Raw genomic sequence first — 27678 nt, forward strand, 5'->3', positions numbered from 1 at the left:
AGCAAGGTGGCTTTAATTTCCTGAATACATCTGTGATGCCCTCTTACCATGACTGTGATGTTTTGGTGCCGTGGTGGGCTTGCATCCCTCCTAGCATGAGTTGGTGTGCAAAGGGACAACCCCACTTTTTTCTCTGCCCCAGCAGTAGTTGTCTTTTGGTCATATGCTTAAGAATAAGGAAGCTGATCTGGATGAAAACTCTTGTCTTGGAATGAGATTTTGACTCTTCTGATCAAGCTGGTCAAATGGACATTGGGTTTGGAGCAGGTGCATCCCCCCACATGGTGCCAGGTGAATTAAGCTGGTTATGAAAACCACTCCCTCAGTCTGAATAATCACCTTACACCTCCATACCTCTTTCTACCAGCACTCTACCACCCTTGGTTCATGTGAGATCCCAAAGCTCAGATGCTCTGGGTGCAAAATGGTGGTTTAGATTCCTAATCTGGCCTAAGAAAGTCATAGCTGTGGAGTCAGTGCTATAAGTGAGATGGTTCGAGTTGAAGTTGTGCTGTGAGTTGATAAATTAAAAAACTTGAGACCTGTCTTTACTCTGGATTTGTTTGTGCTTAGCCTTTTTTTCTTTTTTTTAGTATTTATCTTGGCGGACCAATATGGGAAACAGTTGACAGCTTGTAGGCTTTCACTAGTTTCATATTGAGTAATAGTTTTCTAGAGGTGCAGAAACATCATCAAGGCCTCTTAAGTTTATGTAAAAGAAACAACACATGAACCGACTGTTTTTAAAAATTTCATTATTACGCCTAAGATAAATTTAGGAACTATATTTTATTCCTCACTTCTGGGAGTGACTTGTATTTGGAGATTTTGACCGTAACTCTTCTACCATAATGTATTTCTGCAAGAGCAGGTTGAAGCTCACTGGGTTTAAAAGTGCCCGAGGCCTTTAGTGACCCAAAAACCAGAGCATTTCTCTCCCATGCTGCTCTTCAAAATTCATCTGAAAGGAGGAAATGCAGTCCCTGGCGCAGCAGAAGGCAGTGAGATTGCAGGGGATGAAAGCTGTGGGAGAAGTGCTAAAGCAGGAAGAAGAGAGATTTTTGTTTTCTTCCACTGATTCTTTGCCGTGATAACATTGGTTCTTCAAGTTGGGAGCTGTAATGTAACGTGAATTCTTTGGGGAAGTTTTCTGGAAGTACGAGAGGAAAAAGCAGCTCTAATTACCAGATAGGCTTAAATGCTAAAACAGAGCCATTAATAAAGGAAATTTCCCCTTTCTTCATGTTAGTTAGCACATTTTTAAAACATGACCTATTTTCCTAAACTAGACAGAACAGATTACATTTTCCAGAAGGCATGAGTCACTCTACTATAAAGTCTCCAAGCTGTATCAATCTTCATCAACTTAAGCCATTCATGAAGTTTTGTTTTTTCTCACTGAATATAAGCAGTTTGTTTTAAATGAGAAACTGCTACATCCTCTCTGGATAGTTAAACTTGATTAAAAGGTTAAATATTAAGTAAGTGCGAACTTTATTCTGAGAGGAGAAGGGAGTGGAAGGACCTTGATAGTAAGCGAAAGACTACAAAGATATTGCTGTGGGTATATATAACTAGTTTGCACCATGCTCTGCTTGGCTGTAAGAAGTCCAAGCAGCATGATAACTGCCAGAAGGAGCCACAAATGTTTATTTATGGAGCTTCAGTTGAATTTATTACAGTCTGGTTTGAAATTGTTTCCCTGGAAGTTTAAACTTTTGCTAGAAGTTTGTGCCGAGAAGAGCTTCCACTGTCTGGTTGTGGATCAGCCCACTGGGTCCTGCAGGTTACTTAGAGAGGGAGGTTACACCGACGGGCCTACAGTGGGGCTTTCCCCTGCAACGTGTCTTTGGGGTGGTGAGGAAGTTGATGGAACTTTGCAATACGATGGAGACCTGCTAACGCAGCAGGGGAAGTACATGTGATACAGCAATAAGACTTTGCACTTTCTCGTGAGGTTCACTCTGTGCCATACAGATACTGAGAAATTAGGCTTTGTAAATGAGTAAGATAATTGCTAATAAGTACTAATCACACTTAGCAGTGGTAACTCGCCCAAGACTGCACGGAAGGATCGCTCTCAGCCTTGGAAGGTGAATCTGGGTTTTCCACCAATTCCTCTTTGGTCTGACTTTTAGAGAAAAACAGGTATAACTGCTTTCCATTGATAATATACAGCCAAAAGGCAAAAATCTGTTGCAAGTCTTGAATCTAATAAACAAACATTTCCATCTCAGTCCTTTAGCTGAAAAGTAATTCGTATGATCTATGAAAATGTGTTGTCTGTTTTTCGTGCAAAAGACATACTTTTTTTATGTTGCTATAAACGCAGTAAAAACCACCCTTTGAAACAGTTCTCCTTCAAAAATATCCTTGAGGAAGGGGTAGAAACTTGTGGTTTGTTTTTCCCATTGCTTCAAAATGACCTTCTTACATCTGCAGGAAAGACTCTCTGGGGGCTGTTGAACCATGAAAGCATATTCATTTAGGGCATTGGGTGTCACAGTGATTTTAACCAAGTGTTGGATGCAGTGCTGGAAAAAGAAAAAAGAGGGAGTTTGTGTTTTGTTGTTTTGGTTTTTGCAACCTGGCATGAAGAATGAGGTCAGGAGATGCGTGCTTGGGAAAGACCCAAAGAGAGAGCTGGAAATACGCCAGCCACACTGAGTCATAACACACATGCTTATAAGTATCTTCGTACCTTACAAAGTCCTGACTTTTCAAATAAAACCACTACTGCTGTAAAAGTATTTACATAGAAATTAAAGCAAATAGTATGGAGTGCTGCATGCATTCTCTCTTGTTCCAGCTTTGTTTTACCCTGTGAACTATGACTCCTGTTTGCTTAAGGCAAGGCTGGGCCAGGCTAAAGAATGCTGTATCTGCAGTGAATGGAGAAGCTTGAGTCATGCTTCTGCTGCTGCTGCCTAAGGAGCTCAGCAGCTCTCATGATTTCAGGCTGACATTTCACCTGCTCAGGAGGTGATGTGAAGCCTGCCCCTCGCTTCTACTTTTTTAAAATTAGGATTTGAGTATAGTTTTGGAAATAGGAAGGTTGTGTGCAGGCTACATGGGCAAACCAGGCAGCTGGACTGCAGGGAACAAGCACCTAGGTTGTAGGTGAATGGCAAAAAGTTACAGCTGGTGCACATTTTGATTTCTTTGCAAATATATACACGTTACATATCGATGTATTATATATATCATTATTGCTATATGTTGATTAAAAACATTAATATGTATTTTAGTTGGTGCGCACACATTAATAGAGATATATTTTATATTTCGTGTATTACATACATTTAGTGTGTATTACACACATTTAATGTGCATATAGCAAAACGTGTGTGTGTAGATATATAGATATATATACACACACATATTCTCAGATTAACAGTATGTTCAGCCATGTAGTACAACAGAAAGTTGTTCTTCAATCTGTGAGGTAACATCCTGAGTAGGAATGTACTGTGTAGGTAAAGGGAAGTCGTGCTCCTCTTCCCTGTCCCCTTGGGCTGAACTTGCCAAACTCTTGCTTGACTGTCCTGGTAGCTGAAGTTCAGACATAAATGTACAGTGTGTTGTTTCCTGAAATGGCATAACAAAAAAGGTGGCATGGGGTGGTTTTTTTTGTTGTTTTTTTGTTTTGTTTTGGGGTTTTTTTGTTTGTTTTTTGTTGTTTGGTTTTTTTTTAATTTAAAGGAAATTATGCAGTTGCATTTCTTAATTCTGCCCCAGGGTTTCCCTGGTTGTTTGCCTCTGTTAGTTTTATTCTGAGTTTATAAGATAATCTTATTGTCATATTGGGAGGCAGAAACCATCTCAGCAAACCTGCACAGTGAAGGTTGTGGGCTTGTGGTGATGAACCTACAGTTTAAGATGTTATTCAGTCCTTTTTTGGGTCTGAGTCAATAATGGACAATCCATTGGTTCCCCATAAGTCGTTTCAATGGCTAATTACTTGCACAGTTGCAGAAATTGTTCTTTAATTCTGTCTTACATTTTTCTGAGTCGAGTTCCAGCTGTTGGATGATATTATACCTCTCTCTGCCAGCCTTGAGAGCCATCTATTAAAAAATCTCTACTCCCTGTGGAAATATTTAATAGCAGCAGTTGAGTCAGTCCCTTTGAGCTTGGGTTGGCGGGGGGAGTGGTGGGGTGGTGTTGAGAAGTTACATAGATTAAATTCCTCAAGACTTTCACTTGACCATATTTCTAAGTGGTTCTGGGTGTGTGTATGTTTTGCTAAAGTGAGATAACTGTTGCAGTTGGTGGTGGTGTGAGTGCAGAGCAGGCACATGAGCGAGCACACAACAGCTCTCCCTCCACTGGGGTGATGACGCAGAGGTGATCTGACCCATGTAATTATGGTTAAATGTGTCGGGAGCTGGAGCTGCGGCTCAGCTGGGCTGTGAGTCAGCTGCTGTCCAGCATGTGGCTGTTTTTGTGCCAAAGGCTCCAGGGAAGATGCACTTGGTGATTGTGAAACCTTTTTACTGCTCCTGCAGTATGGAGCCATGTGAATACAGGTGTTGGCAGTGGGTTAGCCCCTCATTTTGCTGGCCTTGGATAGGACATGATGTTGGAGAACTTGAGGATCTTTTTTCAAGCTGGGTGGTATGTGTAGGGGAAGCACAGCAGAGCGGTGCAGGCAGGACAGTGGCTGCAGCCTGGACACAACTGGGCTGCTGTGGAGAGACTCTGCATGTGCATTTCTGGAGGCAGCACTGCCGTTTCACAGGGCGGATGAAACCAAGATGGTTCGTCTGGAGTTTTACAGCTCCAGGAAATGAGTGTGGTGTGAAGTTGCTTCAAGGAGTGCTGAGATCTTTGTTCCCACCTTCTGGGAGCCATCTCTTGCTGGTGGCACTAATGCCCAGGCAGTCCCCAGGCTGGTGGGACCTTGTCCTGCATGTTGGGCCTGCTAGGGCCTCCAGCTGGCACTAGAGAGACACTTTGGCTGCAGGAAAATAGGGTGTCAGGTTGCACGACATCCTTTTTCATCCACATTGCCTGGGAGGAGGGGGAGGTGACTCCAGACTCTTCATTGGAGGGTGGCCTAGACCAGAGGCCGCTGGTGTGTGGTGGTGAGTGCATTCCCTCCCACAGGAGGGACTGTGGTGACCACTTTCCCTTCCAAAGGAGGGGCTGTAGCCAGCTGGTGTCAGAGCACAGGTCCTGTGGGTCAGCACATACTGATTTAAAGACCAGTCCTATCAGCAGGTTTCACCCTGTCACTATTGAAGCAGCAAATGCTGCCATGTGCTCCTTGCCATGAGATTGTGTGACAGAGTGGATTGAATTTCTTTCAGGTTTTACTTTACTTTACTTTACATTATTTTAATTTTCTTGTGTTTTTATCACGGTGCATTTGCCAGTGAGATCAGGAACCGATGGGTGTTTTTGTGCAACTTCCAGTATGAATGCCAGTGAAGGGAGTGAGTGCTGTCCACAGGCATGTGTCTGTAACATGGACAGGGGCTGGAGGTGCTTATGACTGTTTCCTAACTGAGCCTGGCTCCCTTAAGGATTTGTTAAGTAGCTCCCGTGAAAAGAGAAACGCATGATGTCCCAGTGGACCCTTGTTGGTGGGAATGTAAATGGAGGCGTCCTTGGGCAAGCTTTGTTAAAATAGAACTGCAGCCCTCTCGTGTTTAGTGTTGCTTCTGGTTAGGCCTGAAGCTGCGTTGGCTGCAAAATGGTAAGCCAGAGTTGTTTGTGTAAACCTTTGTTGACAAAATAACTGGATGTACTAGTCCTTTTAAAATGCTTGCTGAGAGATTTTTTTGTCTTTTTTTGGTTGCTGTGGGTGTTGGGTTACAAAGTTTGCTTTCTTGGCCCAGAGCTGCCTGTACTCTAAAACTCTCTGGGCATAGCTCAGCCTTCTTCAAAGTGTAGTAGCTTGTCCCTCGTGCAAAATGCACATCCTGCTGCCAAAATACTGGCTGCTTTCACTGCACGCATTATGTTGCTTTTTTTGTTGCTGGGGTTTTTTATGTTTTGTTTTGTTTTGTTTTTTAACCCCTGCCAAGTAATTTGTCATAGAATTTTTTTGGGGGCAGAGTGAGGGAAGGAAATGATTTTGATCACAATTTAGCAGCTGAATGCCAATATGCCACTAGAGGAGCAAAGAAAAAGTTATTGCTGGTCACCCTAAACTATGCTTATTTTTTCGGAAGTTGGCGTTGTCTGTCCTTTCTTTGGCACATGGATGGTCTAAGCTCTCCTGCCTCCTGGTGGGGATCGCTGATGAGGCTTGTGGAGTTTCCAGTGTAAGGTGACAGTGGCAGTACGCTGTGGTACACTTACCACTAAAGATCTGCCTAGAAATGTTATTCCTTTGCTTTGGCAATGATGTAGCCCCTGAGGAATTCAAGGGCAAGAATGCTCAAATAGTGATTTCCAAAGACCCCAAGACAATTATAGGGCTTATGAAAATATGATGACTTACCTATCTGACGTACGTCTTTATATCAATTTGCTGACTTAATTTATTTGAATGCTAAAGGCTTTAGGGAAATACTTTTCCATGGAGTTAATCTTTTTAACTAAAGCTAGTACTAAATTTGACATAGACTAGTATTCCTTTTGACAAAATAGCATTTTTCTTCTAAAAATAAAGAAAATAGAGAACAGATGCCCCATGAGCCAAATTCCACTTGGCTTCATACTGAGATAAATTCAGAATAACTTCATTGTTATCAATATACAACTTCATTGTAACACTGCAATAAATGCAAATCACTAAACCGGAAGGAAAAATAACCTGAGCCAAGAGGCACAAATGAAAGCCAAAATGGCAACAAGAGAAGTTGGTTCACCAAACTTGCCTCTTCAGTTTCTGCAACATTCGTTTTAGTATTTTGTTGGGGTTTTTTTCCCTCCTCCTAATTACCTGGGAGAACACTTCCTGGCTGTGATAAATTTCTCTGTGAGGGATTCATTATAAGGATTTTAACAATTACGTTTTACCTCCTGCCTAACACCTGGTACATGCCGACTGCTGTTTGCAGAATAAAGGATTAGAGGGACTAATGCTCTGATTTGATGATAATACTTATGTTTCTGTTCTCTGTTAGAGCTGATCAGGTTACATTTTCTTACACAGTATTTTTCTTTGGTTTTACTTTTTTTTTTTTTTCTGAATTAATCTGTGTAGCCCTAGGCTTTTGGGGGTTTGTTTGGTTTAGTTTGGTTTTTTGTTTTGTTTCAGGTGCATGCAACTAATGTCTCCTTTCTGTTTCCATCTCCTTTAGGATGACAGTGATGGGATTCCCTGGTCAGAGGAGAGGGTGGTGCGGAAGGTCCTTTATTTATCTCTGAAGGAGTTCAAGAATGCACAGAAGCGGCAGCACAGCGATGGCATTAGCGGGAGCCTCAAGGCAGTGAACGGTGAGACACCTCTGTGGTACTGCTGGAAGGACTCAGTTCTTTTTCCATGCTGTAGCAGGGAGGGAGACTAGTGCACCATCTGGCATACACTGTGCCCTTGTGATCCGCACAGAGGAGCTTGTTTCTGGAGTGCTTGAAATGCCTGGGTTGAACAGTCTACATGGTTTCTGGCTAACTGACTTATATGGGGATCAGGGTGGAGGGCAGGTGCCAGGTGGGAGGACAGGGGTAGGGTGCCAATCCAGAGGAAAGGAGCCTTTCTAGTCAGTCTGCTTCCTGATGTGCTGAGTATGTCAGCATAGAAGGTAACCATTTAGAGGTGATTGGCTTCAGTTGCCTTGGGCAGAACTTACATACTGTCACTTAGATGCAAGAAACTGACTAGCATCTGTCTCTGGAGTGATCCAAGTCCATAGGTGGAGGAGCATAGGACCTACATACAGAGTTAAAGGGCTGAAGAGACACAAGCACTGTGACATTGGACTCCCCTAGTTTAGTAGTTCACAGAGCAGTTGTTTAAAGGCATTAAAAGGAGATGCAGATGAGCTTGGGTGACAGGAGCTTGAAAGGAATTGAATTTTATTTTTTTAATGCTCTAGTCAGTTATTATCTGTTGCCTCCCCTTCCCTTAAAGCTTGCTTTAAAAAGCTGTGGTGTCCTGAGAGTGAATATGAAGTGTGTTTCTTTCAGATTCACTTAGACCCTTACTTGAAAAGGCTTTGTCATGCTGGCTTGAGCCTTGAAAGTGATGACTAGCAGGATTCAGATTTCTGGGCAGGCTTACAGTTTTCACTCACAAGAGCTTATTTGTTTCTTTATGGAGGTTTATGGCAGTTCCTTTTAGGCATGTGCATAGCTATACATGTGCTAATGCATTAAAGCAGCAGCTGGGTGCTTGCTTGGTAGGTTATTCATATTTATATGTAGCTTGTGTTGTTGACATGGTGAGTCAGATTCCACTGAGTGTTATTGCCGACAAGGCAGAAAACTAGAGGAATGGCTGGATAACTACAGGCAGCATGATAAAGTCACTGTATTGCATAAGAAATTGCAAACTCCTTAATGTATTAAAGATGACCTCAGACTTCGGAGTTCAGTAATAATATCAAATACTAATCTGACGGGAAGGGGCATCTAGCTTTAAGAGCAAGCAATTTTTGAGCTTGGAGGTGTACACAAAACAGAGTTGGCTTTTTTCCCTCCAACACCTCTGCATCATTGATCTTCTGTCAAACACAATTTCTCTTGGAAAGTTTCTTATTCCATTGTGGGTGTTTTGTTTAGTCAAAGGAAAAAATCTAAAGGCATGAAGCACAGTAATTGTGTGTTAGGAGGCTTTGATGATGTGCCAGGTTACGGGATGACTGAGGTTTTCATGGTGTCTAGTTTCTCCAAAGGCAGCTTAGATAAAAAGTGAGTTGGCTGGAAATGCTGTGTCAATGCAGATACCAGACATGGAGTATGCCACCGGCTTCCCCTGTCAGCAGCAGAGCTCACATCTTCAGAGCTTTTCTCCTTCACAGAAGTAGATGACCAGTTATTTGGGGGTTGGGTATTTTATCTGAGCCAGAATGATATTCCATGTTGCTCTTTCTGTTTCCTAAATGATTTTTAAAAAGTGCTGTCTTGGCACTGCTCTATTTCAACATCTCTGTCCAAAAGCATTTTTTTTTTTAGCCTTTGATATTTGGAAGAATGTTTCAAATGAGCATTGAGAGAAAAAGGAGCAAAAGGGAAGAGGATTGATATTGTGCAGTGACATCAAGAAAATCAATTTAAACATGCAATTTGTTCATTACATTAAAAAAAAATATGTAGCCATGTATTTTCAATTCCATGGGTCTCTATGGACTGAGAAAAAAGCAGGTCATCCTGAGAAATTACTGAGCTATTTTGAATTCAGGGAAATGTGTAGTATTTTAAGGATGAGTCTTAGGTCCCAGATTTCATACTGTTGGGAATAAAAAATGTTTCCTTGTATGTGTCCTTCATTCAACTTTCAGGCCGTATCCATTGTTTCTTGTATGTTACTCCAAAGGGTAGCATTCAGTTAAATATAGTTTTATGTGAGTCACCCATTTTTTATTAATTTATTTATGTAATGTTGAAAATCAAACAGGTCACCTTACTTGGCAAATGTAAGCATTTTCAGAAGTGGAAAGGAAGGGTGAGAGAGGGAATCAGGCTCTCTAAACTCCCTGCTCTGTGCAGGAGTATGGATTGGTCTTGTGTGCTGATGCCTGAGGGGACTGCAAACAACTGGGTAGCAGGATTCAATCTTGGTGCCACCCTCTGTAATGCTGAGAGACTTTCTCTGGTCTGGTTTTATAACTGTCGTTCCTTAAATTTATTTATTCATAGACTTGCAATCTGTGATTTGTTTTAGTAGAAAGTATTTACTTGTAGCAATAGAGGAAGGTAAAAGGTACACCAGCCCCTTGCAACTTGTGTCTTTAAGAAGTTTTTATGAATTTGGAGCGGCTGAAGTTCGATAAACATGCTGCAAAAGTTCCTTTGCCAGTGTTTGTGCAGCTAAACTTGTGTGAAAATGATTGTCAGTGGTATTTCATCTGGTCTTAGTAGCATCATTAATGATTTAGTAGCTGGAATACTGGTGCCTCTTCAATTGATTGTGTGAAAAGCAAATTAATTTTAAATGTGGAAGATGAACCCATTAACAGAAGTCTTTTCTGTATTAAAGTTTCTGCAAGCTCTGATGTGCTGGTGGTGGCGCAGAGACAATTAACTCTGTGCCTCTCTGAATAATAAAAATAAAATTTTAAATAAATAAAAATTAAAATTACTTTGGGCAATTTTATGTATTATAATACCTTAGCTGTCTCTGTCTCACTATTAAATGTACTTTTTATCCTGAAAATAATCCTGCCATTTTCAGTTTGTGTCTGAAACCCTATTACTTAAGTTCCGATGAAAGAGAAAGGCTAGTGGGTATATTTTGGTTGTTGTATCAGTGGTTATATTGCATGCGTGTTTATGTTGACTGTGGATATTTTCAGATTATAGAATGACACCTTACAGTATGCCTTTGTTTCCTGCATGTTCCTCTTCAGCACTTGGGAATATAAAATTTGAAGGAGGTGCTTGTGCTGGTTGTCAAGAAACTCTGCAGCCCTAAAAGGGATACTGGAACTCTGATTATGGAAACACGGTTGTGCGCTGGAAAAACCCAGAGGGACCTCTTGAGTGATTTTGAGTAGTGCTACCTGTCATTTGCGTTAGGATTTTAAGAATAGCGATTGGTGTTTGGAATAGTGATACCAATTTTCAGAGATCCTCATCTAAAAGGAGAACTAAATCCTTTGGGAAATTGTTTTCTTCTCATGTAGCTTAGAATGTGAGATAAGGCTATAAAAAAGGCAATGAAAGATGTAATAATGGCTTGCATTCTGTTGATGAGAGTAAACCCAGTACCCTCAAAAGATGATATTATAAAGCAAACTTTTATGACCTAAGATTTTAAGTTCTGTTTTTCAAAACTTGCAATAAAGAAATTTGTGATGCGGAAGTGTGTTTCTTGAATGGAAAAAGTGACAAGTTTCCTTATTTGTTTAAGATGGTTAGTTAATCTACAGAGATGACAAACCAGACGTTAGAATTATTCAAGCACATAGTTTGTTTTCACCAGCTATACTTTGTCCTAGAAAGGTGTCATGGCAGTTTCCAAACATGTCATCTAGGTTAAGCTCACAGCAGCCATAATCTGTTTAGGAAATCAAATGTATGTGAGGGTATGCTTTGGTTTAAGGCAGAAGTTAAAGTCTTGTTCATTAAGGAAGTAAAGAGATGAGTAAAAAAATGTAATTTTGCTATTCTGAGAGATTTCACCTTACATTTAAGGTTGTTAAAGGAAATTATTTATTTTATGTAAGTTCTTTAAAGGAGTGGGAACCATGTCAGCGCCTGGATGGAGGTGGTGGTTGGACCATAAAGTCTCCAGTGCCCCTTTCTCCCGTCACAGAATCACAGAATCATTTTGGTTGGAAAAGACTTCCAGCCTTTGTCTGATCACTACCTTGTTAACTTGACCATAGCACTATGTCCAGTTGTTTCTTGAACACCTCCAGGGATGGGGACTCCACCACTTCGTGCTGGTCTGCTTCTGCCCTCAGCCATTCCCACACAAAAGTTCATGTGACTTTTGTTGGGGAGTTGGTTTTTTTCCACAAATTATATGTCTCCACACTGACAGGCAGGAGCCTCTGAGACAGTTCTTGGGGGGACTGTGCTTCCAGACCCAATGGCAGCACCAGCCTCTGATTCCTGGGTCTGCCCATCCCTTGGCTTCCACACTGGCTGTTCAAGCCAGCTGGGGCAGGCAGCAGTGCAATCTGAAAATAGGTCTTTTTGTCATTGATGCCTACGTTTTCAAATGTTCGCTGCTCCTGCATGGGGGTTTCTGTCCATGCTCCCCAGGTGAGCCATGTTGAAAGGAAGGTGCCCAGTGATTGGGTGGCGTGGGACTGTCTTCATCTGACTTCAGCTTGTTGGTGAAACATCTTTTCCCTGGCCGTGTAGATGGTACTCCAGGCGTGGCATGAAAATTACAACAGATGTGGTAGAAATGCTTAAACACTGCTAAGCCGGGTGCTTCAGCTCAGTGCCATGTATTATCTGCCAAAAGCTAAATAAGGGGATGGCAGCAGCTGCCAGCTGGGAACCATGTCTTCCCTTGGACTACGTCTCTTCTCCTCTCACTCGTGCAGATGAAAACACAGCAGCCCTTGAGGAAGTGCTGTTGTTTCAGCTGCACCTCTGAGTACCCAGAGCGGTGTGGGCCTCCTTCCCTGGTTGGGTCACTACTCAACCTTCAATTTTGAACAAGAAAGCAGCCCTCTTCATTCACTGTGATGGTTCAGATATACTGATAACTTATCCCTCTTATTTCTGAAGGCTGCAATTAAGTACTGCAAGAAGGTTTTATGCTAACGTTTGTCTAGGGAGCTTTTCACTCCATCAGTGATGTGAGATTGTGTTTGTTGACAGTGGGTAATGTCTGTCTGTCTCCTAAGCTTTAGTAGAAGATTGTAACTGTGCCAAGGACCCTTGTCTGTAAGTGGATTAAAAAAAACGTATTTACAGAAACAGAAATACCTCTTTCAACTTTGCGGTATTTTCCCTTTACATTCAGAATAAACAGCCTTTTTGGCTAGTTTTAAACTGTGATTAAATATAGATGTTTTCAACTAAAAGGTTCAGAAAATAAGCATTTGAGCAAATTTGTCATGGCACTCAACATCACTTTTACTTTGGTGCTTGCTGTCAAGTGAATTTAAAGATTAACAAATAAATAACAGGATGTTTGAGTTGGGCTTCATTGAAAATTTACAGATCTATTTTCCTTTCTTTGTTTTCTAGAACAGAATTAATTTTGAACCTGCCAGGGACTTGCTTGTTCATTGGCTGACACAGGTTTTTCTTTGCCTTTTCAATCATCACCATTTATAAAAAAATTTGCAGGCCAAATTATGCCCTCAGTGATGTCTACTGAATTTGATTATGTCCATCCAAATTGTGCTTCTGTCTTAATATAATTTCACTGTTGGCAAGACTAATAGAAAATTTTCTTTCACAGGACACCCATATTCCTTTTCCTCTCAAACATAACAGGGATGGATATTTCTTTAGCCTGTGAAACAGAGAAATTGTTTAATTAATTTTCTTAAAACTTATTTCATGACCATCTAAAAAGAGTTTCTGTTGCTCTTGAGTGCATTTCTAGGCAAACAAAATTCTAAAAATAATCTTGCCTCCTTGCATATTGCTAATCGTAATAGAAAATGAAAATGGCAATGAAGAGTCCACAGAGGTGTGTGCATAATCTGTAGCAGACTGAGTTACTGTAGACCTAAAATAAATAAGGTGAGGAAAGGTGGGAAAGAGTTCAGCAGTAGCTGATGGGTCTGGCCCCCCTCCTTCCACCTTGTGCCGGCTCTGCCATTTTTCCGCCCATGCAGTACATCCGGTTCAGAAAACTAGCATGGCAGAAAACTGGCCCAGAAAAAAAAAAAACTTAAAAAAATAAGTAATTTTTTTCTAGTTTAATGAACTACACATGTTCATTAAGAGGTCAAGTGAGCACCATGTGCTCATTTGGTGGAAATGTGGGACCAGAGTACCTTGACTGAAAGCGGGAGGAGGAGGATACCAGACTCTTCATCCCTTTTGATAGTAGCAAGCTGCTTGACTTGGCACATTCATCTTGTTTAACCACAGCCTTAGGACTGGCACAGTCATCTTGTCTAACCACAACCTCAGATGCTAGAAGGGACAACAGTTGCCAGGAATATGAGCAAAAAAAGATGCAGCTTAAAAGTTCATTGAAAAGTGCTTCACAAGTGTAGGTGTTAGGTTTATGTTTCTCTTACAAACAAACAAACCAAAAATCAACCCATTGCCCGCTGGTCTAGGGAAGTGATTGCCGCGCTCTGCTCTGTGCTGCTGCAGCCTCACCTCCAGTCCTGTGTGCAGCTTTGGACACTACAATATAGAAAATACATAAAGTTGTTAGAGAGAGTCCAAAGGAAGGCTATAAAGATGGTGAAGGGCCTTGAGGGGAAGCCGTGTGAGGAGCAGCTGAGGTCACTTGGTCTGTTCAGCCTGGAGGAGAGGAGACTGAGGGGAGACCTCATTGCAGTTACAGCTTCCTTGTGAGGGGAAGAGCAGGAGCCGGCACTGAGCTCTTCGCTGTGGTGCCCGGTGACAGAATTCAAGGGAATGGCGTGAAGATGTGTCAGAGAAGGTTTAGGCTGAGTATTTGAAAAACATTTTTGACCCAGAGGATGGTTGGGCATTGGAACAGGCTGCCCAGGGAAGTGGTCACAGCACCAAGCCTGACAGAGTTTGAGAAGTGTTTGGACAATGCTCCCAGGCATGGTGTGACTCCTGGGGATGGTGCTGTGCAGGGCTGAGAGTTGAACTCGATGATCCTTGTGTGGGTCCCTTTCAACTCAGGATACTCTATGATTCTATCAACCACCTCCAACACCACTAAGACCTCACAAAAAAACACACCAGAAAAGCCCCACTCAAAACAAAAAAAAAACCCCAAACCCATGACCTACATAGTGGTGAAATTTGTTACATTGACTGTCCGTGATTCAAAGCTTGGCCTTAACACCAACAGAGAAAACGATTTTGTTTTCCTTGACTCACGGTAATTCTGTATAGCTGCTGCCTTGGGTTTGTTTTCTGTATCAACAGTCTGGAGAGCACCCTTGAGTGTAGACAGGCAAACTGTTTCATTCTCTCTTTTATCGACCATAATATCTCCAGCCTAAATTTGCACCATGGCATCTTTTTGGCTGGCATGTACAACCAGAAGAGTGGTGGTGGTTTTACCTTACAGGATTGCCAGCTCTGACAAAAATTGTACCTTTTGTCAATTCTAGTTTGCTTATTTTAGAAATGAGAGTAAATCAGTGCCACTAAATCAGTCATTAAAATAGCATACTCCATTTTATTAAGAAAATAGGAATGTAATGGGAAATAAAATGAGTATTACAAGTAAGTGCAGAGATGTTTCAGTCGTACGGACAGACTGTGTAATGCACTTCACTGTAGTTAGTCCTAGGGAACTGTATTTTCTGAAACTGTCTCTGCTTGGCTTTGAATAAGGCCTTTGCTAATTAGTTTTACACTACAGCTTTCAGCTTTTAGTGCAAGACTGTATTTGTGGAGTGCTTTCAGAGTATTAGAGAGAATATGTTTTCAGCCTTCAAGGGGCTGTCTTGTGTCCTAGAACCTCCACGGTAGTTTTTATTTGATGTGGGGGCATTTTAGAAATGACTTTCTGTTTGAAAGAGTTTGAGAACTATATGCTCCAGCAGGACATTTCTAAGGCCATTAGGCTGTGTTTAATTAGAGCAGGTGTCATGTGTGCTGTAAGCCTTATTGTATCAACCCTGACAGTAAAGTGGTTTTAGAAGAAAAAGCAGAGATTCTATAACTGCTGATGGGCACAGTAGCCACTTCAGCAAGTTGCCTGACACAGCTGCCAATGTACCATACTCTTCACCTCAAACCCCCTGCGTTACCTGTGTTCAGAGGCCTTGACTTGTTAAGAATATGGGATGCCAATCAAAATAGGTTTGGGGATCTTTGTAGTGATGTGGAGTAAACTGAAAGCACCAGTAGATTGGTATAATGTTATTTTAGGTGTCATTGGTCCACATCTGAGTGTAGAATTTCTGGTGTGAAAAGCAAGAAAATCAGTCACCTTTTTAGAGCAATGGAAGTCTTCAGGAATTAGTCACATTCATTTCACAGCTTATAACAGCCTGGGAGATTGGTCTGTGCTCTGAGCGCATGCCTCCACATTTTGGTTTGGTTTCATTTGGATCTTTTTGATTTAAAATCTGCAAGAAACCATTCTGGAATAACTGCTCTCTTTAAGTAACTGATGATGATGAGAGGTTCATCACATAGCAGATATGTTCCAGAGCTTGTGGGTGAATGTCTTCCAAAAAATAAATATAGCCTCGTATGTATACAGTTAAGTCATGGCAGATTGCTTTCCATAGTAATAAATGTGCCTGCACTTTTAAATCTTTGTGTGTGTATGTGTGTCTGACTAGCACAGATTTTTTACAAGTGGTTAAGGTGATGTTGTATTCAGAAGTAGTTGTCATGTTTTCAATAACCTGCCTCAGATGCCCTTTGTTTCCCAATTTAAATGAATTTAATAGTGGAGGGGGTTGTTGGTCAAGTCAAAGGTATAGATGGAGAAGCCTTGGGCTTAGGGCAACAAGGGATGACAGTGACAAGCTTAATTCATAAGTGTTGTTTCTGGTACATATGAAGGAATTTCCAGCTCTGACAGCTAAAGACGGCTGAATTTCCACCCTTCTCCATCCTGTTTTCTCCCCTTACAAGACTGTTAGTGAGCATTGCAATCGCAGTCAGGACTGTGTGATGTTTCAGATCTGTCCACTAAGAGGCTAACTCATTCCAGATAAGCCCTGAACAGACAACATTCATTTTTTACTTTGCTCAGAATTTCCTGTACTTTGTTCTCCATCTGTTTGTAAAAGACTGTGTTATCTTTGAAAGCCTTCATCTTGTTTTCTTTATTCAAGCTGTACGCTAAAATGGAAAAAAAGGGAAGAGCTGGAAGGAGCCCAGCTGGAGCAATCTGCCAAAGATCCCACAGAGGGATGGAGCTGGCAAACTCCTGAAACCTCATCAGCTGACCTCTGGTGCAATTTGGGAAGCCAGGAGATAAGCCACTTTTCCTGCTAAAGGTTTGGCAGCCTCAGCCAGCCGTTCTGAGTAATGCCTGAAGACCGCACCAGCATTTAATTGCATTTTTCTCCTCCTCCTCTCATCCCCCACTTAGCTTCAGTGGTGGTTGACCTTAAAAATATTTCAGTTCAGCCTCTTCTTAGTCTTTGTGTGTGTGTGCATGTGTGTAAACAGACATGTTAGAGCTAAATCGCATCTTGTGCTCTCTTCTGGCCAGGTTGTCTCAAAAGCAGTTCTCCATAAAATACCTCCCTCAGACAGTGGTTGTTGTCTCTGGTACTGTGAAAGGTGAAAGCGTTTCATGGCCAACTGTTTCTAAAGATGCTCTGTGAGCACCCCAGTGTTTTTATGTTACGTCTCCTGTGTATGTGGATGGATTGAAAGATGCTTTAAAGTTATGAAAATGGCACAGAGAGACTACAGGTTTTTTTCCTTTCTTCACAACGTGGGAAGTTTCTTTCTGTTCATGGTGGAAATGCTGTCACAATGTTAGCAATAGGGTGCAACAATAGAAACATGTCCTTTCACATATCTGTATTTTCTCATTGAGAATAGGCATCTAGGTTGTACTGGCACATGCACATACAGGTGTATTGGATGGACAGGGCTGAAGAGGAATTTCAACCCCTTTTGTTTTTTCCTGACCCCTGCTCCCTTGCTGGGATGTTGAGATCTTGTTTCAGAGCCTCAGGCTCTCTCTCAGTCTCTGGCTCCATATGCCAGAAGGAAGTGTTAAGATTGCATGGAGCCACAAACCTCTGAGGCATGGTACCCGAGTTGGCTGGGGTTGGGGAGAGGCATATTCCTGTTACAGAGTCTGCATGCAGGACTTAATTTCCCTTCCCTCCTCTTGGTTCCTGTAGTGTATCTGTCTAGAAACATGCTGTTTCTCTTCCAAGAAGAAGACACCCAACTGTTCTCTTTATTGTGACAATCTACTTGACAGGGCAGTAAGCAAATAACTTTGTTTTGCCAAGATAATAAAATCTGGTGCTTTTTAGAGTACTTGTTCTGCCTCTTTGCATCTCGGGAGGTCAGCAGCAATTACCTTCAGGTGGAAGTCATGAATAAGGGATAGAAGTTACAGGAATGTGGCTTGAATTCCAAATCTTCTTGAAACATAGGTTTTTGCTTCTCTTCTCCCCCTCCCCAAAATCAATTGAAGATGGCCTTTTGTGCAACAATGAGGTCTGTGGTTAGGGACTAGTTGTCAAGTTTTATTTAGATGGAAACCTGTCCCAGAAGCTTTACCTCATCTCATTGTCCTGTAGGGATGAACTTCAAATGCCAGTTTATGTTTGCCTGGAACTGGCCGTCTCTAATTGAAATGAACAAGGCTGTCTTATCTAAGTAGATAAACACAGCCCATTTGCAACTGTAGATTTAAATGCACTCTTTCATAGATTACCTCAGCACAGTATGGTGCTGTCCTTGAATATTTAAAGTCTCACTAACAAGAGACCAGAATTAAAGAGTAAATGCTCTTTGTGAAAAAGAGGTTTTTGAGCTGCAAGTTGATGCTGATCTCTGCTAGGCTGGAGGAAGACTGTTTGGTACAAAGTCCTCTTTATGCCAGCATGGCAGGCGCTCCAATAAAACTGGCATGCAAAGTCATGAAGGTTGATTAACATCCACAGCGTTACACAGGGTTATATACAAGTACTCTGCTTATAAAGTAGAATAAATGGGCCGTTAGTTAAGGCATTGCTTAGCACAGAAAATGACCTTTCTTTATGTTGTGGATCTAGGCTTCTGCTGTTAACAGCCTGGAAAGCAGACTTTTTAGAAATAGTTGACTGATTGGAAAAACGAGTTTAAAATACTTTATGCAAACTTGAATATTGGGGTTTATGGGGAAAATTTTGCAGTCTTTCAGTTTCTCTGGCATAGCTGGATATCGAGATGGTGCTGGATTGCCATCTGGCTGGATCAAAATTATAACTGCTCAGTAATTTTCTATTTAAAGCCTCTCAAATAATTTTGGTCTCAGTGGGGATAGTCTCGTGAAAACTAGATTTGCAGGGAAACTTAGAAGGGGACAGACTCTTGTGAGAAGAAGAGTCTGCTCTTCAGTCTGTGCTTTCCTACTTCCAGGGGAGATTCTGCCAGTACGGACAAAGGGGTCAGAAATTTTACCAAGGTTTTAGGAAAATAACTTTCAGTTTTTGTTTTGTGGCTGCTCTCCCTCCTGACCTTTGTTGACGAGGTAGTTCTTCAGGCAGCAGGAACGAGAGTAGACTGAAGGAGATGGAGTTTTCCATGCTGTCTGTTCCCCTTTGCTCAGGCTGAAAGCAATGGAAAAGTACTGGTTTGGTGTCCTTTTGTCACAAGAAGTCTTCAGTTTCCTAAAGTGCTACGGAGGGATCTCACTGAGCTTTTGGTTGGTGTGTCTGTGTGCTCTAAAGTTGAATGCTATTCTGCAGCTTGAAGTTCTCAGCCCCAAGGTTTGGGAACAGGTGGTAGCGTCAATTTCAGCGGGATTTGGGCAATTCTTGTGGTATGAGGAGGAGGAAGGTGCCCTCTGTAGGGGCAGATTTTGTCCTGACATGGCTTTATAAGAGCGGAAGAGTATTTTGGAGGCTAGCACTACTTACATAGGTCGTGCTCTAAAACCAGGTGGGGACATGCCAAATGAAAATATGACATCAGAGGAATTAATTTGTTAAGGTGTAAGAAACTTCTGCTTGTTCAAAAGAGTGCACGTTTCCCTCTGCCCCCCCACCCCAAAGCTTGCAGCTCAACTGACCGTAGGTACCGTTTTGAGGAAAAACGGGGGTATGGCCCTTCTGATTGACACCTCAACACAGAGCTCATCTGAGAACTTAAAGAAATACATAGTCAGAAATGACAGTGAAGAACAAAGGGAAAGCTGCTGGAACCTTATGGAATGCAAGAGATTCCCACAATGTAAGTTCTCCCTCTCAAAATTCACCTTAGTACAATTTATGTTTAAGTCTACACAAGCTGCAGTTTTGCTGTACTTACTAAGCAGCTATGTGCAGCAGGTGTTGCTGAACACATTTGTGCCGTCTCTAGAAGCAGAGCGTCCCAAACCTGCATAGGTCCCTGAAACGCTGATGCATGGCTTCCATCAGAATTGCAGAGAAACTGTTCCTGGTCCAAATCTAGCAGCGTCTACTGCCGGTGCCTGTTGTGAGAGATGTTCCTATTTATACCCCTTGCTCTCTGTGAAATGTAAGTCAGGATTTTTAGGTTATGATTGCTCATAGGACAAATATTTTCAGATACTTCTATGCTAATACTGGACAATTAGGAGTCCTCCCTCTCTGTTTATCTGAGCTCTTCATCTTTTGTTGACAACCTTTTTCCTCCCTTTTAACTGGAAGGAGGAAAAGGTATTTTGCTGTTTCCTCAGTGTACTTTTCCTCTAGAGCTGCTTGTGTTTTTTATTCTGTCTTTGTCCTCTTATTATCTGGGCTCCCTTTGAAGTGTGAGGGTCTGTTCCTGTGCCACGCAGTGCCGAGCTGTGCCGGCAACTCCAGGCTGATTGCTGCAGGCTCAGTGTTACAGCCATGGAGATATCTTTTTTTCCTTTCCCCCACCCTGACTCCTGGGCCATCCAGCCTAATGTGAGAACAGATTGGCCTTAGTATTTGGAGAAAAGATCTATAATAAGCACTGGGGACATGCTGGTAAAAAGCATCAGCATGGTATACCAGCTCTGTTGGAGTACTGACTGTACATTAATTCTCTAACTTATAATTAGCTATATTAAATTTCAATTTTCTGAAAGGAACCATTATCAAATAACACTCTGTTTGAAATCTCAAAGAAACATAAGGAATGAAAGCTTAGTCCTCCTATGCTTTCATCTTTCAGAAGCAATCCCTATCTCAACATCTTGACCTACATTTTCTTTTTACCCTCTCCAAGAAACATTGTGTGGATTTAATGTCTCAGAAGGGAGGTAAGGGTTTTTTTTAATGTGTTTGTATGTGTTGACATATAAAGTTTGGGGAAAACAATGAGGCCTTCATGTCCCCAATGATTTTTTTTTTTTAAAAAGACTTGAAAGTGTTTTCCATAGTATCTCTGAGGCAGATTTTAGGTTCAGAAAGAAATTAAATGTAAGAAGCCCCAGCCTATTCTTTTATGGTCTACTTATATCAATCTTGCTTCTGCCAAAGCCTTTCCTGATTTTACATGGCAGTAGGAAAAAAAAAATTTGGGCTTTCATTCCTTCTTGCATCCTGCTCTCCATTTGCATCTAGTCATACGTTTTCTTTTTATGATTAAATGGGATGTTTTTTATGTTTGCTTGTTTTGTAGGGGGGATGGTATGTTTAAAATGCTGGGTTTGTTCACATTGGTTCTCGCCCTTACTGTGTAGCTGTTTGGTGTTACTGATAAACAGTTCTGCATGGGAGTTAGACTTTAACCTGGATGGCCTGAATGTTCACAGAAGCAAAGGCTGTCAGTGCTGCTTTCCCATTAGATTGGTCCAACTTCCCCTATTGAAAGGGTATTTCCCATACTCACAGTGTGCTTGATACCATCTTCTCTGCTTCATCCCAGCACATGGGATTAATTATGTCCTGGCATCTCCAACTGCAGGATGAATGTCACTATAGCCTTGCCCCATGTGGGAACAGGGAGAATTCTTCTGCCTTTTGTTCAGTGGGGTTTTTCTTGGTTTTTTTTGGGGGGGGGTCTGGTGTGTGCGTGTGCCTGTTATCACTCTAAACACATGAAGTGCTAAATGCATGCTAAACATTAATACTATTTAATAGTCCTTGCAGCTTGAGAAACGTTGTAGGGTGGGAATGTTGTAACTCCAGGAAGACTTTGTTTGAACTGTTTCAGTTTAGTATGTCTCTCTAGCTTTTTATTCATGGGGTACTGTGAATGTACAGAGGGATTCCATTTGCCTTACAATTTTTTCTCCTCCAGTATTGTCACATCATGTGGAAATAGAGTTAGGCAGTGTTTTGACTATCAATAATATACTTTTGGCCCTAGATCAGGGGGTTTTTTTGATTGTAGTGATACGGTGGCGAACTTAGTATACTCACAGTCTCTTGGGTATATTTTGAAAGCTCATTTACCTCTTTATCATGTATTTCTATGCTGTTCCATTGCATGTACCTCCCACCCCCTCACTCCCATTTCTCTGATGCTGTACTTAAAACAAGAAATATGCTAATGGGTGCTAGCCTTCAATTACACCAATACATGACAGGAACGTTCTGTGTAATGAGTTCTTGGTTGGGGAGGAGGAAATAGTATTCTTAAAAAATTGGAAGATAGTACTTTATCTCCTTTGCCTGTTCAGAAAGATAAAGCCATTAAATGCACATCAGTATATAGTCTTGACTGTATGAGGGTGTGTTGATGGTTGTTCCAAGGTTTCTATTAAGTCAGGAAGCAGCTAATGTTGTTTCACTTCCTCTCCTGATGCCCTGAAACATGAGCAAAAAACGCTGTTTAATAGCAGCAGAATGTTTCATGGTGGTGGAATTTAACTCCTCTGGGGGCTGGTGTGTCGGGAAGTCTCCTTAACATTTCAGAAGACTTCTCTCCAGCATCAGATTTTCAAGTGGCTGCCCCCCTACCCCAGCTCTCATCTCTTCCCCCCGTGGTTTGCCTGTAGAGCTCACAAAAGGGAGGTGAAAGTAAGGTTAAGCTGCTGGTCTCAAGAGCTGGAAATAGAGATGGAAATTGCTTAGCTTGTGAGGAGTGTTTCCTTAAAGGCTGTTACAGCACTGATGTTTCCTATGCCGATGCTTCAGAGATCTGCATTAATGCTGGCAAGAATCAGTTGTCCCCCCAGTTAAAATGAGAATGGTCTCCACGTACAGTCTGGCAGGTGGCTGAAGTTGTCATTATCAGACACCTTTAAAGTTGAGTCACTCTCCCTTTGGCCTGTGCTCCACTTGTGCAGTGAGATCCTCGGAGCTCAGCTACAGGCTGGATGTAGGATCCTCCTGCTTGTATCCCCTCACCTGCTCTCCAGTTACTGCAGTGCTGGAGCTGGTCTGGGAGGGCAGGGATTTCTCCTAAGTGTCTTCCAGCTACAGATTTATTTCCTGGCTTGTACTTTCCCATTGCACGTTCCCAGCAGGTAGGTGGCTGCGGTGCATCAGAGAGACATCCGCCAACCTGTGCCACTGCTGTCAGCATCGCGTAGGAATGGGCCGGAATCCCTACCTTAGGCAAAGGCTTAGTGCTCAAATAGAGGTGAAATGTCATCGCTGCCATGCACGCCCATGGCAGAACAGTTTGTTCATTTGTGTTGGGCTTTCATATTGCACTTGTGCTTTCAGCTTGCTGCGGTTGGTCTCAATGTTTTACTGTCACGAGCGTCCTCTCCTCTGACAATAACTCTGCAAACAGATTACAGGGAACTGAGTGCAACAACGAGGCAGTTCTTCATCCTGAGCGTGGAGCATACTCCTCTGACCTTTAATTTTAGAAAGTGAGGAAATGAGACTACTCACTTGCCTGCCCCTACAAGAAATTAAAAAAAGGAAAAAAAAATTCCCTTCCCTTGAGAAGGGGAGAGTACAGATCTGCAGCAGATTTCACAGTAAGATAGGTGGATTTTTTTTTATTTGTATTGTTTTTTTTAAGCATCCTGGTTTTGAAAATATGGTTTAAATACGTTTACTCACTGTGGTAAAAAAATTCTTTCTGTGACCACAGTGCTGTTTCATGTGTTAGAACCATGTCAAGTGTTTTAAAGAATATATTTTTTATAATCAATTTAGCAAGCTAGATGAAAAACCAGTGACAAGGATGGAGGCATCCTAAAAGATCAAAGGCTGAGTTTTGGGAGCTTTCCAGGTGGTTGAATTTTCATGTTGCTTTATGATACCTTGTAGATGCTTTCTGTGAAGGAAAGGAAATAAACACTGGGTAGATGATGCCAAGGGGAAGAGTTCTCCCACAGGAAAAGCAGCTCTGGTGTTCCCCTGAAGAGAGTTCCCTTTCCCTACTAGCAGCAAGGCACTGAGCATCATGGATGACATTTAGGGTTCTGGACAAAAGCCTTTGAAACCAACAGCTTAAAAAAAAGTGTTTGAGAATTGCTCAGGCAGCTTCCTCCCCTCCCACTTTCTGGGATGTCACAGGACCTTATGCTGGCCTGGTTGTCAAGTCTATGTTAAGGCTCTCAGACGTGTGAGCACTCACGCTGGCAGGAAATTTGAGATCTGGCTTCAGGCAGTGGCGATGCATCCCTGGTGTTGCGGGAGGCAGCCTGCCTCCCTGCTTCAGCCCAGCTAGACTGCCCTGACCTCCTGCACCAGGGGAGGGCTGTCTGGCATGTTGCTGAAGAGGCTAGGGTGTTATGTTAGAAGAGACTGTGACCTGGTTTTTTTTCAAGTCAGTGGATATTTAATTGCTCTATACTCAGAGATCATAATTCAAGTGCTTAGTAGAAGGATGTGACATGCCAGAGGAAAAAAACCCATTGTCAGCAAAAGAGGTTGAACAGCTTGACTCCTACAGCTGACTGATGGATGATCTCAGAGTTAGGGAGGGCATGTTCACTAAAAAGTTATTGAAAATGTGGAGCAAAAGTAATTAAAGTGGTTTAATTCAAGTATCTGTCATATGTAACTTGAATTCATGTAGAACACCTAGCATTTAGCTCAATCAGTTTTTCCCAGGACAGGATGAGGACTTTTTCTCTCCTTTTCTTTGACTGAAAGTTCAGAGCACCTCCAGTGAAGGGAGGGCTGAATCCATGCTCGTATCTGCTGGCTGCATGGGACAATCACTGTGGCTGTATCAACAGGCTGAGTGTTCTTGCAGCAAACAGAATCCTCATCTCTCCTGTCACATCGGGGAAAAAATTTCTATCTGTCTGGAGGGCTGCCCATGCTCCTGGCAAAAGTCATGAAAAGCAAATCCTCAATGACATGCATTAAAATATCAAATGGGACTGTGCAATTAGACGTATGTCATTCAGTGTTTTCCTTTCACAGCTTTTGTCACAGAGGCGCAGAATTAGAGACAATTAAGCAGAGGATAACTTCCCCAATAGGGCTTTCTGGCACTTCTCTTGTTTTTTCCCCATCCTTTTTATTTGAGCACACTGCTGTGCTGAAGCCCTCCTACTCTTTCAGAATCTGCTGTTTTGCTTACTTTTGAGGTGTGTGTAGGAGCCAAGTCATACGTTTATGTCTCTTATAATTTTATTTAATTTGGTTTACTTGAGAAAGAAGTAACTCAGTCTCTCTCTTCTTGCTGCTTCCAATTCGCAAATGGAGTAGGGCTGTCCCAGTCCATCAGAGGAGTGTGGATGTTACATAAGAGCCCTGCTGCGTTCTTAGCTCCTGCTGCCAGCTCTCCGGCTTCCCCAAAGACTGCAGCAGAGGGCTGGCCTGGCCCTTGCCTGCTGCTGCCTTCTTAGGGGAGATGCTGGCTGTCCAGGACACCAGTTCCAGAAATGAGCTTTTCTTCCTCTCCATCAGCCCAGATCATAAGCCCGGCCTGTTTGTGTGATCCCTCACTGCAGATCACTGGGAACTGTGCTTCATTAGAGGAAAAGCATGTAGCGAGTGTTCATCAAGATGCTGTTTTGCATTGTTCCCAGTTTCATGCAGATATGCAGTTTTCAAATTATGCAATCTGTGAGGGTTTCCTAGAAATCCTAACAAATATAGTCAGGCCTTGCTAAGCCTCTGAGTTTTAGCTGCACATTTCTTCCTTTTCAGGCTCACAAGTATTCATTGTTACTGAGACACTGCATGCCTTTTTATTTCCCGTGTTGTTTTATTTGCACATTCATACGTTGTATTTTCTTCCAATTAGCAGGCTCTTTCTTGCTTCACTGTGTTTGCCTTCACCTTCTTTCTTCCTCCTTCGTTTATACTCTGTGGAGACACAATTGCTAATTTTTACTTTCTAGTGTAGAATAGCTGTTGTCTAGAGACATGCTCTTGGCATAGAGCGTTTCTTTCTCATGTTACTTAAAATACCAGAATGTCTTTTTTAAATTTTCTTTTTCATCTTTACTAATCTGTCTAGTCCCTAGGTGTCAAGGTATGGATATTTTTGAAGTGTGGATTTATTGTTCCTTTGTCCATCCATACCTAGTAAAAGCTTAACTCTGAAACAGGGTGCGTCTAAAGGCATAGCCCTGTGATGCTGAGGTAGGGGGAAATAACTTGTCTGAAAAATGGGACTGCTGTGGTATGTTACAGTTAAGTTAGCTCTGTAGCTCCTGCTTCAGGAGGGGGAGGAATTGCCCTCACTTACTGACATACGGGTGACAAAGACCTGCAACAGTGATTAGCTAGCTTTACTTAATTCTTATTTAGCAGTGTAACCCATGCTCTTTCCCTCACATGGGGGGTATTTGTGAAGAACAAGTAAAAATACTTTGGAAACAGTCAATAACTTTTCTCCAAATAGCTCTCAAATGGGTTAAAAAAAAAAAAAGGTAGGAAGAACAAAACATTTTAAAATGAAATCACTTCTTTCATAGGCATATTGCAGGTTTTCTTTACTCTCCCATGGGGTGTCACCCCACTGGTTTTCCATTCAGCTGTAAAATTCCCCAGGAAAGGCAGGATAAACAAGACATGATGGTTTTGGCATAGAAACCAAAGATTTTATTTCTATCTCTCTGAATTTTGTTAATACCTGGGAACTTAGACTTTTCTCTCTCTCAGTGGTTATGCTGATAGTTCAGTTGCTGATACCCTTGAACTAAATGGCGATAAATTATATTTTTTGTGGACTTGCTTGTGTCTGTAATTTCTAATAAAAAGCATGTTTAACTCTGTTTCCAGGTTGCATATGAGAGAAGGTGTCTTACAGGACAGACGCAAATCTAAGGCAATTAAGGGCACTTTTCTCCTCAGGGAGAAATAAAGCCACTCCGTCCAAGACCAAAATCTACACAAGGCACACACCACTGAGGGATGTTAGTAACACAAACCCTGTGTCTCATGTCGTGGTTACTGTCTGTACCCCTCCCTGCATTTCACTATGGAAGCTGAACTCACTACCTTTATTTTACAGTTGGGTGAGCTGAGGTGCCTGGAGAGGAGGTGGCCTCTTCAGGGGCACCTGCTTGGCAGTGGCTGCATCTGGACAGATTCCAGGTCCCTGCATCCTAACCAAGCTCTCTTCCTGTTGTTGGTTGTTGCTGTTTTCCTGCTGAGGGCTTCATGCCTTCTCCAGCCACATATCTGAACAGCAAAGGTCTATAGCTTGCATTTGGAGTCCTCTTGTTCCTCTGAAGCTTTCTGACTGCAGTCAAAGGAGGTTGTGCGACTGAGGTAGATTCGAGTACAACAAATTTGTACAATAAATAGTGTGATTCCTTGACAAAGTACGGGAAGAGTACATGATGCTTGTTTCCCTGGTGCTAAAAGGGAGTGTTTATGGTACCGTAAAATTGACTGTGTTTGTTTGTCAAAACTTAATGTCTTTACACAGCCTGGTACCTACTTATTAGAAATGCTACTGCTCTCCCCTTACCATACAGCTCCAGGGGCAATTGGTAGAAGCTCAATTGCACAATGGTACAATATAACACATAGTGAGCAGCTGGTAGGGTCGTGACCATCAACTCTCTTTCCTCCTCTCTGTTCTGCTTCATTCATGACAGCTCTATCTTTTGGGTTTGGGGGCAGTTGTTCCTTAAGTTTCCTTTCCCCCAGCCTCCTCTCTGTAAAATCAAGAAAAAAAGTTTGGAAAAATCTAAGGGGTAGCTGTTTGTGATTTTAAGCTATGACTTAGCTGTCTGCATTTGTAGGAAGGGGATTTAAGAGATGTGTTTGTTCCCTCAGCTTTTTTTGGGTCAGCATTACTGCTGCTATCTCCTTCACCTGTCAATGAACACCTACCTCGCTGCTCAGCCTGTTTGATACTCCTGTTCCCTCCCTCATCCAGGCCACACCATCATAGAGCCCAGGCTATGGCCTCTATTCTGGTTTATGAAGTATAAAGTGCCAGAAGGGGTTGTGTGTTTACTTGGGTGAATCAGAGGTTCAGAGTTCTCATTGTGCCCTTTAAAGTGGAGAAATGTCTTTAATCAGAGAGGTGTGT

At 42.1% G+C, this 27678-nt stretch overlaps 1 protein-coding gene across 1 annotated transcript in view; it reads left to right on the forward strand.

Moving 5' to 3' along the window:
- Positions 1-27678, forward strand: part of JARID2 (jumonji and AT-rich interaction domain containing 2) — a 213779-nt gene that overhangs the window by 84410 nt on the left and 101691 nt on the right. Inside the window, exon 2 of the mRNA XM_082284973.1 lies at positions 7257-7392. Coding sequence (XP_082141099.1) covers positions 7257-7392 — 136 coding nt within the window. The remainder of the gene's footprint in view (positions 1-7256; positions 7393-27678) is intronic.

This window comes from Coloeus monedula, assembly GCF_965178545.1.
Source record: "Coloeus monedula genome assembly, chromosome: 1".
NCBI lineage: Eukaryota > Metazoa > Chordata > Aves > Passeriformes > Corvidae > Coloeus > Coloeus monedula.